The sequence below is a fragment of the Sinocyclocheilus rhinocerous genome, unplaced genomic scaffold, assembly GCF_001515625.1.
Source record: "Sinocyclocheilus rhinocerous isolate Xijiao unplaced genomic scaffold, SAMN03320098_v1.1 scaffold957, whole genome shotgun sequence".
Lineage (NCBI taxonomy): Eukaryota > Metazoa > Chordata > Actinopteri > Cypriniformes > Cyprinidae > Sinocyclocheilus > Sinocyclocheilus rhinocerous.
In genome coordinates this window covers 773,044-787,907 of record NW_015649405.1, presented here as the reverse complement: position 1 = coordinate 787,907, position 14,864 = coordinate 773,044, and the positions used below count along the sequence as shown (strand labels likewise).

Below are 14,864 nucleotides of genomic sequence, written 5' to 3'. Positions count from 1 at the left end.
AGTGTGTACTAAGAAGTGACGTAAGCCGGTCGACAGCGTCGTCATTTGTGCGTGGCGTTCAACAACATTAACAACAGGACGCTGTGATCGGAGCTGTGTTTTTGTTGTGTCTCGCGCGGTTAGACCCTGCTCCGGAGTAGGAGCTAATTTGGTTCTCGAAAAAGGCAGTCCGGTACTAAAATCGCACCCAGTTCCGGCGGTGCGAAAACGCCAAAAAGTGGGTAGTTCCACAATTAGTTCTGGTACTGTGAAAAGGTTCCCGCGGTGCGAAAGGCCCTATTGTGAATACATTGATATGAGAACTAACAAGAAAAATGGCTAGAGATCAGTGAATTATAATAAGTAAACATCCAAGCATTACAGATTAAGTGGACCATGTTTGATACGAGGCTGCTCACGTTTTAAGCAGTCTAAATGCTGTAACTTCTGGATCGCCTCATATTGAAGGGGAAGTATTCAAAGTTATTTCAAGACTTAACTATTAGCACGTTTAACAGTGTATGGAGAAGTGCCAATAATATAATACAAACAATGTTTCATTTTGAATAAAAATCCACTTCACAAACAGAGCATAAAGCAAAAAATACAATTTATTATAAAAAGCATTTATCAACTGACAAGTTAGAAACAAACTCTAAAAAAAAAAATGGACAACTCGTACATTTCCAATAAACTGTGAGAAAATATTTATTTACAGTCACGTGTGAGTTAGATTTGTGAAAACTGTACAGTGTGCAGACAACTGGGAGACTCGTATGCCGGGACAAAAAAAGCCAAGTCAAGCAGATTAAACCACAGACATGATGTCAGGTTTCAGAGTGACGTCAACGAATTAAGTGGACGAATTCTCTTCATGCATAGTGCTCCCCAGCCTCCAACATCCATAAATACTAAGAAAGGGGGACCCACCGCCAGATCCAATGTGCTGTTTCATCTCCCATGCAATCATAAAAAAATGTAAATTTGACAAAACTAATCTAACAACAATGTCTCTGATGTTTTTGATTGGCCCATTTAGACCGCCTTCACTTTCCCATTTTGGGCAAATCCATCAGTGTAGTGCACAGTGCCATTTTCCAAGTGTTTGCCATTGGCCACTACCACTGGCTTAATCACAGTGGTAATGCCGTTCTGTTTGGGTTTGTGCTCAGTGGAAACAGGTAGTCGCTTTCCCTTCATGTAGGCCTGGATAAAGAAATTGGAGAAGAGGACGAAGAAAAAGGTGCCATAGATCAAGATGAGATGAATGAAGATGGGAACTTGGTATTCACACTTTTCCATGAAATAATACTGAGAGATATGGACAGACACCAGCACAAACTGAATCTGTGGAAAATACAATAGAAAAGAAATTATTATAAATGTTATGCTGTATTTTTTAAGAGAGAAAAAAAGGAATAGACTAAATAGAATGTAATGACAATTGCATTAAATTGGAAGACAAAGTATAAATTCTCATTTTACTTAATCTCAATTTATATGTACCATTTTGATGAATCACTGATGCACATACAGTTTACATTAAAGCAAAAGTTTACCCAAAAATGAAAATTTGCTGAAAATGTACTCATTCTCAGGCCATCCAATATGTAGGCGAGTTTGTTTCTTCATCAGAACAGTTTTGGAGAAATTACATCACTTGATTTGATAGCTTATAAAATCATCACAATAATTCACACGTAATCCACATGACTCCGGTTTGTGAATAAACTGTTTTGTGAAGCAATAAGCTGCTTGTGTGTAATAAACAAATAAATCATTTAAATATTCTAACTTTAAACCGTTGCTTCTGGCTATAATTCATAATCACGCATCATCCACCCATTTTGACCTCTCACATCAAAATCCATTGACACATTTGTTTAGAAATGTTTTGGACTGTTTTCGCTTTAAATGGTGCTTGATCTGTGCATTGACTTAGACAAGATGACTTTTTCACTAGAGACGGGAATATTATGGATACAAGGAGTCATATTTTAGGCAAAAACAAATAGTTTAAAGTTAATGATGGATTCTTTTATTACACAAACACAGCTTTTTGCTTCACATGACGTTAATTGATGGACTGGAGTCATGTGGATTATTGTGATGCTTTAATCAGCTGTTTGAACTCCCATTCTGACGGCACCCGTTCACTCCAGATGATCCATTGGTGAGCAAATGATGTAATGCTAAATTTCTCCAAATGAGTCTGTTTTTCAGCAACTTTTCATTATTGGGTGAAGTATTCCTTTAATTACACAAGTTTTAGAATTTAAATGAGTTAACACTAACCAGTTGGATTGCAGTCAAGTACTTTTTCCACCACAGATACTTCTGGAAGCGCGGCCCTGCAGCAGCCAGACCGTAGTAGGTGTACATGATGACATGGACACATGCGTTCACCATAGCATGAAAACAACCCATGCCACTCGCTGTCGTTTTAACATGAAAATAAATAAATTGAGCAAATGAAACTGGACATCTTTACACTAGTAAACACATTGACCTTATTTATTAACCTAGAAATCTTTTTTTTTTTATAACAAATTAATGTAACCTAATTCCACAGGCTTCTAAAATTACATTTTTTTGTGTGTTTTGTTTTTATATGATACACAGTTTTAGTACCGTTTGGGTCACCAATTTATGGCCAATATACAATCAGGGTCTTGAAGCAAAACCAACTACTGAAACCAGTGACAGCAGCACTGATAGACTCACCAGGAGTAAGAGTGATGCCCCACCACCAGGACCAGGGTAAGACAGAATGATGAAAGATATGCAGGAACGTCACCTGACCGTTCTTCTTTCTCAACACAAAAAACATCTGGATCACAGACACAGTTCTTGTTAACTCATGTAACAAATCATCCTGTAGTTATTGAGGAAGCTACTGTACTGTATATTGTGCCTATGCGCTTGAAAAATGTACATGATCCCATTCCTACACAGCAATGCAACCTACAAATTTAGAGCACTGATAATCATAGCATGAATACTAACAAGATAGGTATAAGATCCTTACCGTATCTAGAAGTTCAATATATTTAGAAAAATAGAACAACCAGGCTACCCGAACCATCTGAGGATACAATGAGAAACACGATTCGTCACAATATACACTATCGTTCAAAAGTTTAGGGGTGGTAAGATTTTAAATGGTTTTGAAATATGTCTCTCTTATGCTCACTAAAGCTGCATTTACCAGTAATACTGCGAAATATTATGATAATTTAAAATATCATATTTAATATATTTTAAAATGTATTTTATTCAGCAGCCATAACTCCAGTCTTCAATGTCACATAATTATTCAGAATTGAATGATTTGGTGCTCAATAAGCATTTCTTATTATTATCAATGTTGCTGCTTAATATTTTCTGAGATTCACAGAAGAACATGAAATAAACTTACTCTGAGAGCTTCAGGACTGCTGGAGTGGTCACAGAGGTCACATCTCCAGGTGTACGTTGTTCCCCAGCCGGACATCAGGAACTGCGTCAGACAGATCAAAAATTATACGGAAGTACAACAATATGGTAACATGGTCTTTTAAAATTGCCATTATTTACTCACACTCATGTCATTCCAAACCTTTGACTTTCTTCTGTGGAACACAAAAGACGTTTATCAGAATGTCCACACTGATCATCCTCATATAATGAAAGTGAATAGTGACCATAGGCTGTCCAGCTCCAAAAATGACAAAAAGCACCATAAACGTATTATAAAAATGGTAACCCTGTCAGTCTGGTTGACACACAAAGTCACCACAAAAGTCGACTTTTTTTACGGTGACTATTTGTAATTTTTGGAGCTTGGCAGCTATGGTGACCATTCACCTTTATTATATGGAAGAGACCAGCGTGAAGATTCTGCTAAACATCTCCTTCTGTGAGCTACAGAAGAATTACTGTTATAAGGCTCTGTAATGAATGAGGGTGAGTAAAAATATATTTTTGAATCAACTGTATCTTTAATCCTCTAGTGGTTCTCCTCAAACACATCAGTTCTGGTAAAGCTATGAGATGCAGTACCTTAAATTACTCTCCCAAACATGCATTTAAATGAATGAAAGCGTATCCTACCTCATAAACAATGTAGGCGTTGAAGGCCACCATTGAGAAATTATAGACAATCATAGCTGTGTTAAGGTGGAAAGGTTTCCGATTGGCCATGTATCGTGGTCCCACATATAAAACCAAGATCACGTATCCCAGCAAGACAAACGTCATCTGAATGGGACTCTGCATCAGCGGATAATCCCGCACCCTGGCATCTGTGCAAATTACACAGCAACTGATCAGCCACATCAAACAAGCCTTTATTACATCCATCTACAGTAGATTTTGCATTACCAGTGACCGAACTGTAGCGCTTTATACAACAAATGAGTGTAGATTTTTATGTGCATAACACATTAAATACACCAGTGATATTGATGGTTTATGTTCATCTAAAAAGCATAATGCAATAAACTCTTACCAGTTCTTTTCAGAAGATAGTCGTAGATCTTCAAGATGTCTGAAAGCATCTCTTGAAACATCTTGTCTTTATTTTTTCAGACAACCAATAAACTGGAGGACATAAATAAATGTGTTAAAACAAGCTGATCAGACAATAACAATCCAGCTAGTAAAGGCTGGCCTGCCATTATCAGAAAGACAGTAGAGTAAGAGTCAACAATGACAGCCCAGCAAAAGCAAACAGGAAACAGCTGGCCAAGTGAACCTGAGTGGTACATGATGTTACCAAAGCTGAACTATTACTATTACACTCATACACAGGAAAACAATGGACTATGATGACAAAGCACACTAAACAGACCCTTCACTGCTCTGCCTACACGTCTAATGCATCACCACCTGTTTCATCAGAACATAACAGAACCACCATGAAGGCAGAGGAAGAAAAAAATTAATCGGACTAAATATGATACAACTCTTATTGTTCTCTGAAAGCTCATGCTCATAGAATCATACAAAGTTGCTCATAAGTGTTTTTAAACTCTTCACTATGGTATGAGCTCTGAATTCATACAAAACTATGCCTAAAAACTCCAAGAAAATCGAAGAAAACACTCTAAACTCACGTGGTGACGATGAAGCTTGATGTCATCTGTACTACCTGGTCTACAATGAATGACTAATAATGCAACAGTGCAGAGCCAGTCAAACTGGTGAGGTGGAGGAACAGAGAGATTTATCTTGTCGTAGAATCAGATTAACTCACTAGACAGGAACTGCTAATCAAAACATAAAAAGAAATCACAGTCAATCCTATACACAGAAAAAAACCCAAAGAATCATAAACAGAAGCGACACAAAAAATGAAATCCTGACAGATTTGGCCTAAACTGAGCGGATCTAGTGTCTCGTCACATTTCCCAGTCAGTCACCTACCCCACAGTCAAACTACCCCAACAAATAATTTGTAAGGACACAGTGAGGGATTCCAATTCATAATACAGCTTATTAAAAAAAACTAAAGTATATTTTGAGCTTACCTGTTGTCTTTCTGTTGATTCAGTCACCCCAGCCAAAAATAAATAAATAAATATATCAAAAACAAACTAAAATAATTCTGCCCCACAGGGGCAAATAAATGGATGAGAGACCAGGCAAGCAGTGGAAACAGTCTCTGAACTTTGGTTCTTCCCAGTGTCCTTATCCTTTCTTTCAATGGCCCTCAACCACAGCAGTTTTCACCAGTGAACTAAATGTGATAAGAGTAAGGAGGAATGTATTCCAGTGGGAGTTTTGCCAAGGCAGTGACAGGCTGTGCTCCTTGCCCAATATAAACCTGAGCAGCAGCTCATTCTAAAGAGACAACACCCGCCTGGTTTCGGGATTGCAACTTGCTTTCATCTGACAGGAACCGCCCTCTAAACTCAATAGTTGGCTCTTGAGAGTGAGGCTGGTCTGTGATTGGCTCTGATACTGGTCAGGTTTTTATTATGCATTGGAAGTAGGCGAGAATGGAGCAGTGACTGTTCAACAGTGAAAAGTCTTTTGTTTCCCTTGGGTTACAAATATGGGCCTGTCCAGTGAGAGTAAGACCAATACGCGAAGACTAGGAATAATAGAAAAATGGGAGAAAATAATAATGATAATGCTAAAAAAATAATAGAATATACACAATTAACAATTATCCTAGGTTCATCATTAGCTGGGTATAAAGCAAATAAATAAAATCAAGCATAGCAGATTGGGGTTGTTTTAGTATAGTTTTTATAATCTTTTGAGTTAACTTTTTTTTATATATATATATATATATATTTCTTTTGTCATTTTATGTTTTGCCATTTGTATTAGTTTTATATTTCTGTTTAGCTTCATTTTTATTTTAGTAATTTTAGTACTTTAAACGTATATAAGTCAAATTTTGTAAAGTTTGTAAAGTTTTGCATTCAATTTTTTAAAATTTAACCTCATCTTTATTCATGAAAAATATTTTTTTATGTTTTAATTAAGAGCGACTACACAAACATTTTTGGGGGCAAATTTACTTAGTAGTCACTCTTTTCTAAGAAAACGACATCTAATATAAAATTAAACGAATCTGTTTACTTTCATGTGTCAAGGTATAACGCTTATGGATAATCTGGGCCTTTATTTCAACTTCTAGCTAGATATGCTACATCACAATGAAACACATTTTAAATCTTAACAGCAATTAACAATGACAAAACATATCATACATGTCTATATTATGTGTAAGTCAGTGAGCCCTCCAACTCTGAGACACCATGTGGCACATGTTCTACACAGGGACACTAGCAGTCAGTTTCACTGGATTCCTGTAGCACTGGTCTGACCCGTTCCTCAGACGTTGAGGACAGGGTGTGGGATCCGTCAAACTGGCGCACTTCTTGTAGCAGTCCGGGAGGAGGTGAAGAATGACAAAAATCCTGACATGAGTGGGGAGTCTCTGTGCTCAAGCCATTTTCTCACAAAAAGCAGTTTGATAACTGACACACTGAGTGCCGTGACACAACACACTAAAAAAAAATTAGATTCAATCAATCAATCACACTTCACGTCTACAAAAACACACATTCATACCCAGGTAATCTCATCATTTATCATTTGTGGCTAAAATACCCTGTTCTACAGCAAAAGCTCTCTATTGGTTACAGCAGGTAATTTCCAATATGACAAATTCCACATAACCAACAAGTCCTGATATGGTTATGAAGAGTTTTATGAACTTCCTGTGGTTGGGGACAGACACTGAGCTTTTCAGATCAAGAGATGAGAAAAGATAGTACAGCTAAACATCCATTGACATACCTTCATACTTCTCTGGCCATGTATAGACACCTTTCCTGAACTCTGTAAACCCTTTTAAATCAAAGCAATTTATTTATATTAATTATAATACTTACAATAATCTATATACTTATTCTAAAAACATAAAAAGTTAAGTATGTATATTTATTTTACTTAGCAACACCCACTGAGCTCAATGACTCACTGTGCATGTCTACAGGATACTGGAGGTACAAAAGGTTAGTTTTAGCGATTAAAAAAAATAGCAAATAGACTTTAGTTACATCACAACCAAAAACATGATTTGCTACATGGATATACTTATTCTAAAAACATAAAAAGTTAAGTATGTATATTTATTTTACTTAGCAACACCCACTGAGCTCAATGACTCACTGTGCATGTCTACAGGATACTGGAGGTACAAAAGGTTAGTTTTAGCGATTAAAAAAATAGCAAATAGACTTTAGTTACATCACAACCAAAAACATGATTTGCTACATGGGGACAGAAGAGTCCTTTAAATTGTTTTAGCTAATAGTCTGTTGAATGAAAGGGAATAAACACGATCAAAAATAGGGAAATTGGACTGTCTCTTTTGATTGGTGGTTTTAGGTTGTTGATAGTCATATGTCAGCGCTACATCTTTTGATTATTTTGAAATAATTCCATACATAGACACGTGCAAATTAACGGAGCTCATAAACACCTCTCAAATACTCCTTTGCAGTACTCCTTTTACTCCTTTGCTAAATACATTTGGATAATAAATAATAGGGCATATTACAAACAAGTTGGATGCATCTTTAAATATTTGTTAAAAACTGATAACTAGGCCATTCTATTACTTCCTTCCAATAAAAACTTATATATGTAATATATATATATATATATTTTATTTTATTTTTTTGAGTGGGTGCATATCTGACATACCATCTCAGTGGACTTTTTTCTAACAACAACCATTTTAGGTTTTAGATTTTTAGAATTAAAAATAGTGTAATAAAATACACTAAATAACACCATTCAAAAAATAGTGTAATAAAATACACTAAATAACACCATTCAAAAGTTTGGGGATGGTACGATTTTTTTTTTTTAATGTTTTTGAAAGAAGTCTCTTATGTTCACGAGGGGCCAGGGCTGTATTTATTTGATCAAAAATATAGTAAATACAGTAATATTTTGAATTATTATAAATTACAATCATATTTTTAAATTATTACAATTTAAATATTGGTTTTCTATTTTCATATATTTTAAAATGTGTTTTATTACTGTGATGGTAAAGCTTCATTTTTTAGCAGCCATTCAGTGCTGCCAACATGGGGGAGGGAGTTTCATATAATCAATACTGCTACAATATTGTTACAGTTCTTACATTTTAAATGTAAATGTCTGCTAAAAGTTAGGTGAACAAAAAGCCACAAAACTCCAATTTTGATTTCCCTGGGTTTTTAAAATATACCAGGAAAGGGAGAGTGGGAGATGGGCAGGGTTTTGAGTTGAAGGCATTGGAAAAATATCCCAATGAGAAGTGGAGGTAAGGAGGAAAGGATGAACGACGATATCTGAACCATCAAGGCTCAATCCATAAAAAAAGCATTTTACTAGGAGAACATACAACTACTGTAGCTATCAGGTAATGTGCCAAAAATAAATAAATCAGCTAGCAGCCAGCTTGATTCAGGGATTAATAACCGCTGCACCTGAAGGGGCAAACTTTTGTCAGGGGCAGCATCCTAGCATCCGGTGCTATTAGCATCCCTAATAATTTCTATATAATCCAATAACGATATTACTATATATTAAGATAATATATGCATGCAGCTTTACTTTATATAAAAGTTTGGGGTCGGTAAGATTTAGATTTAAATGTTTTCTGAGGCTCTTATGCTCAACAAACCTGCATTTATTTGATCAAAGAAATTGTGAAATATTGTTACAATTTGAAATAACATTCCGCTGTAACATATTTTAAAAATGTAATTTGTTCCTGTGATGGCAAACCTGAATTTTCAACATCATTACTTCAGTCTTAAGTGTCACATGATCATTCAGAATTCATTCTAATATGCTAACTTGCTGCTTAAGAACTTTTTTTCAGGGTATTCTGATGAACAGCATTTATTTGAAATATAATTTTTTGTAATATGTGACCCTGGACCACAAAACCAGTCTTAAGTAGCACTGGTATATTTGTATCAATAGCCAAAAATACATTGTATGGGTCAAAATTATCGATTTTTCTTTCATGCCAAAAATCATTAGGATATTAACTTCATTTTTTAGCAGCCATTCAGTGCTGCCAACTGCTTTCAGTTGAAAGTAGCTAAAACTGGTAACTAAATGTCACTAGATGACATCATAACGGCAAATTCACTGATCTATATAAAGATGCATATATCTTTATATTGATATATGATATACTGTTATCCCTATCCCTAACCCAAATGCCACAATACCCAAGGTTATACAATAAACCACACAAGATAACAATTAATAGCGCACCAAAAATCACATGGTCATGTCAATTAGCCCATTACCTTTTTTGTAAAAATACTATCAGTGGGCAAAATAGATCAGTGGGCAAGATGAGAACTTAGATAAGGTTTGTCCAAGAAGTTGCTATATTTGTCCCTAAACTTGAAAAATTGACACTTAAGACTGGTTTTGTGGTCCAGGGTCAAATATTATAAATGTGTTTACTGTCACTTTTGATTAATACAATGCATCCTTGTTGAATAAAAGTATTACTTACTTATATATTAAAAAAACGTACTGATCTTCTGACAGTTGTTCATAAAAGCTGCATATGTGTACAGTAATCAGAACAATCGTTAAGTTATAGGCCTGTCCAGGTGTGATTTTTTGTCATTGTTATTAGTCACACTCTCATGTGTTACATTTCATACTGTTATCATCACCTTATTCTTCACACCTTACACCTGAGGATCATATGTTATCCTTTTCTTCACTGCACTTCAACCCAACACCTCACTGACCGAGATAAACATGACTATAACGTTTTGCTATCATCTGGTGACCTTTGACCTTAATGACCTTTTCCATCACTTCCCTTCGATTCCCAGTACTATTTATGTTTCAAGTGCAATAACCTAACCTCTACAGACCTCATTACATCAGAAGACCAGTCACAGCAGTTATGGTTATACCTTCGACTCTAAGACACCAAATGTTTACATAATTATGCAGTAGATGAATTGATCAATTACTACCATCCTATAGATACTCAAAGTAGGTCAATTTTTAGACGTTCTCAAACATTTAGTCTAACTTTTATGAGAACAGTCCTCAACACAACTAAACCAAGAATCTAAAGGACATCAACACAGCAATTATGGCCATTTTTAAATTGTAGGTCAAACTGAACAGCTAGTGTGACCTGGGAGAGTCTGAGAGCACAATTGGTCATACGTGATTCAATTTAAAGAATCAGCCGTCTCTCATTTCTCTCATTACTCTATTGAATAAACCTTTGCTTCTCGTTTCAGCCCTTGTGACCAAAAACTGAATTAATGTAATTTAGAATTTTGCTTAAACGGATGCATTTTTGGGACGCTATCCATAACTGCAATGAATTGCTGGTGAGACTTTCAGAAACAGAAAGGTGCTGATCTGCTGAGGGTCCGCATTCATATGCTAATACAGACACATCAGCAGATTCTGAAAAGAAATGATGCTAGATTCCATTTAGTATCAGGCTGGTTCAAAAAAAAAAAAAAAAAAAAACAACCTTTGAGATTGTACATTAAAATAATTTCAAATCGAGTACTCGTTTATTGTATGGAACAATACGCCGTAAAGTAGGCAACACTGAAATGAGCTTCAGAGGAACATTTCATGAAAACAGAAAAGAGCATGTGTGCACTTCACGCACTTTAAGTCATCACTTACAGGCAAAATGATATTCTTCAAGAGGCTTAGAACAAACACAATTTTACTTAGAGATTTTACAGCATACACACATACATATAGATATACTCATATTTTAAGACATTTTCCAATTTCTATGCAGAATGAGGCGCTCCAGAATATACATGAGTTAAAATGAGTCCATGTCTTCCCTGCGCTTGTAAAAAAGTGTTCTTCAAATGCAAAAAAAGAGAGAAATCACCTTAGGTTTGGATAAAAACAATAAATATGGCGCTTTCTCTTCGCTAGCAGAAAGAAGGGGCTCCAGAACTTAAAGCTAGTTTAAGGCATTATCCCTGTCAGCTAAAAGAAAGCTTAATTATCCTGAAAAAGAATATACAAAATGAACAATGGCATCACATATGTGACCCTGGACCACAAAACCAGTCATAAGTAGCACGGGTATATTTGTAGCAATAGCCAAAAATACATTGTATGGGTCAAAATTATCGATTTTTCTTTTATGCCAAAAATCATTAGGATATTAAGTAAAGATCATGTTCCATGAAGATATTTTGTCAATTTCCTACCGTAAATATATCAAAACTTCAGTTTTGATTAGTAATATGCATTGCTAAGGACTTTATGTGGACAACTTTAAATGCAATTTTCTCAGTATTTAGACTTTTTTGCACCCTCAGATTCCAGATATTCAAATAGTTGTATCTCGGCCAAATATTGTCCCATCACATCAATGGAAAGCTTATTTATTCAGGATGATGTATAAATCTCAATTTCGAAAAATTGACACTTGAGACTGGTTTTGTGGTCCAGGGTCAAATATTATAAATGTGTTTACTGTCACTTTTGATTAATACAATGCATCCTTGTTGAATAAAAGTATTACTTACTTATATATTAAAAAAACGTACTGATCTTCTGACAGTCGTTCATAAAAGCTGCATATGTGTACAGTAATCAGAACAATCGTTAAGTTATAGGCCTGTCCAGGTGTGATTTTTTGTCATAGTTATTAGTCACACTCCCACGTGTTACATTCCATACAGTTATCATCACCTTATTCTTGTAAAAATACTATCAGTGGGCAAAACAGATCAGTGGGCAAGATGAGAACTTAGATAAGGTTTGTCCAAGAAGTTGCTATATTTGTCCCTAAACTTTTGAAAGAAGTCGCTAAATTGGCAACACTGCAGCCATTACTCCAGTCTTCTACATTACTCCACTGTTACATGATACTTCAAAATCCATTCTAATATGCCTAATAAATTAGTGTTGTCTAAAGAACTCATGCAATTCACAGATTTTCTGCACAGCCTCAGATTTGCAACACTTGACTAAATCTAAAATCTTCAATCATCTTATATCATCGTATATCAGCTTTTGGGCAGTTTTTGATACTGATGTTTTGGTTAAGAATGACACAACATTGACTGTAGTGCCGGCATCTATCAACGAAAGCACAACCAAAATGAAAAAGATCACCAATTGAAACTTCAGTAATACAACACCATGAATGAATAATGAATTTAGGCAGGAGAGCAAAAAGGATGTCTGACGACTACAGCCATAGAAAGCAGACAGATCTCGAGCCACACCTAACTCATTTATGCAACGTCATACTGTGGGTCCCAAAGCGATTATGTCACCTACTCCATCACAGATGCCATTTAGGGCGGATGGTATGCAATTAGGACACAGGGTCTTCTGCTTCTATAGAAAAACGAATTAAAACAACTAATTAAGGCATTATTAAGATTTCTTACCATTATCAAACTAAAAGGTAGGCCTAGTTCTGTTTCTAGAACCAACACATATATTTTGCAGTCCAGATATTGTCCATTCAAATCACTAAATATTAGAGAAAGCTGAAAGTTTGGACACTTTGGTGAAAATACTATGGTGTTATCCAGTTTAAAAATTTGGGCAACTGCGAATACACATGTGCTGACAAACAACTATAATCAAAGCTGGTAGACCATCTTGGAGCAACAACAAACCAGCATTTGTAAGTGGTCAGGCCTGTTTGTGGAACATGGGTTGCTGCTTAGACCAGCTAGAAACCAGACACCATGTTCCAGAGCACAGACACCAGCCTAAGCGGGACTTTCCAGAAGGGAAGATATTAATCACATGTCAATTTCAACAGCAAATTCCTTCCTGCTCTTTTCACCATTTGCTGAACATGAGAGACACTGCAGCAACTGAACACTCAATGATTTAAAAATGCAGGTCTTCAAGTCTGTAACAAAGCATAATTTAACACCTCTGTCAACTCTTTAGTCACTTAAACCCAATTCAAATCCAGTAGCAATGCCACAATACCCAAGGTTATACAATAAACCACACAAGATAACATAATTAATAGCGCAACAAAAGTCACATGGTAATGTCAATTAGCCCGTTACTTTTTTGTAAAAATACTATTCTGAACTCAGAGAGAGATAACATTGAATAAAAGTATTACTTACTTATATATTAAAAAAACGTACTGATCTTCTGACAGTCGTTCATAAAAGCTGCATATGTGTACAGTAATCAGAACAATCGTTAAGTTATAGGCCTGTCCAGGTGTGATTTTTTGTCATTGTTATTAGTCACACTCTCATGTGTTACATTTCATACTGTTATCATCACCTTATTCTTCACACCTTACACCTGAGGATCATATGTTATCCTTTTCTTCACTGCACTTCAACCCAACACCTCACTGACCGAGATAAACATGACTATAACGTTTTGCTATCATCTGGTGACCTTTGACCTTAATGACCTTTTCCATCACTTCCCTTCGATTCCCAGTACTATTTATGTTTCAAGTGCAATAACCTAACCTCTACAGACCTCATTACATCAGAAGACCAGTATTCCTTCCTGCTCTTTTCACCATTTGCTGAACATGAGAGACACTGCAGCAACTGAACACTCAATGATTTAAAAATGCAGGTCTTCAAGTCTGTAACAAAGCATAATTTAACACCTCTGTCAACTCTTTAGTCACTTAAACCCAATTCAAATCCAGTAGCAATGCCACCCCACCCAAGGTTATACAATAAACCACACAAGATAACATAATTAATAGCGCAACAAAAGTCACATGGTAATGTCAATTAGCCCGTTACTTTTTTGTAAAAATACTATTCTGAACTCAGAGAGAGATAACATGAACATGAAAAAAAAAATGTTTTAAATTAATTAATAGACAAAAGGAAAAAAAACCCTAAACATTTTCTGTGTAAAGTGCAACGTGGGTTAGTACAGAAATGTTCTTTCACAGGTCACTACAATTCGCCAACTTCCATGGCAAAAGATTCAACCCATTAAAATGTACTGCTTTGCTGATACAGCATTGTGAAGCCAATAATGTCATTTTACAGAATAAATCACGAATAAGTTTACAACAGACAAACTAAATTCCCACCTGATCAATCGTGCGTCATGACGCAGGAAACGCTCTGGACGTCCGGAAGGTCTGGATTTTTGTATCTATTATGTTTTGAGACGTTTCTTTTAATTTATTATGTCACTTAGTTTGTATCAGGGCATCTATAAAGAGAAGTTTCTGCTGAGAGCCACACAACATGATTCATACGCTCTCAAGATGCGTTATTGAGAACGATGTACATCTCATATGACTTTGATGAGCTTAATGGGATCCGTGTGCTGCTTCTCCTGCATTGTGTAGTGATTGACCACCAGAAGGAGTCGCTGTACTA

At 35.7% G+C, this 14,864-nt stretch overlaps 1 protein-coding gene across 3 annotated transcripts; it reads right to left on the bottom strand.

Moving 5' to 3' along the window:
* Positions 1-671: 671 nt before the first annotated feature.
* LOC107710545 (elongation of very long chain fatty acids protein 1-like) lies at positions 672-14,832 on the bottom strand. Of its 3 annotated transcripts, none has more exons than XM_016515329.1 (8): positions 14,570-14,832; positions 4,469-4,560; positions 4,072-4,262; positions 3,398-3,478; positions 3,008-3,064; positions 2,704-2,809; positions 2,275-2,414; positions 672-1,326 (listed from the first exon to the last, which is right to left on the bottom strand). In XM_016515329.1, the coding sequence occupies exons 2-8, from the start codon at positions 4,527-4,529 to the stop codon at positions 1,015-1,017; spliced, it is 948 nt and encodes a 315-aa protein (XP_016370815.1). In that variant the 5' UTR covers positions 4,530-4,560; positions 14,570-14,832; the 3' UTR covers positions 672-1,014. The 3 variants fall into 3 exon arrangements, with proteins under 3 accessions (XP_016370815.1, XP_016370816.1, XP_016370817.1); XM_016515330.1 differs by lacking the exon at positions 14,570-14,832 and adding an exon at positions 5,490-5,780; XM_016515331.1 differs by lacking the exon at positions 14,570-14,832 and adding an exon at positions 5,076-5,098.
* Between the last annotated feature and the right edge of the window lie 32 nt (positions 14,833-14,864).

Excerpts from the sequence above, each read along its gene's own strand:
- LOC107710545 (XM_016515329.1), bottom strand. The coding sequence starts at position 4,529 with ATGTTTCAAGAGATGCTTTCAGACATCTTGAAGATCTACGACTATCTT. Across the intron at positions 4,263-4,468 it reads CTATCTTCTGAAAAGAACTG|ATGCCAGGGTGCGGGATTAT; the intron begins GTAAGAGTTTAT and ends TAATTTGCACAG. Across the intron at positions 2,810-3,007 it reads ATATTGAACTTCTAGATACG|ATGTTTTTTGTGTTGAGAAA; the intron begins GTAAGGATCTTA and ends TCTGTGATCCAG.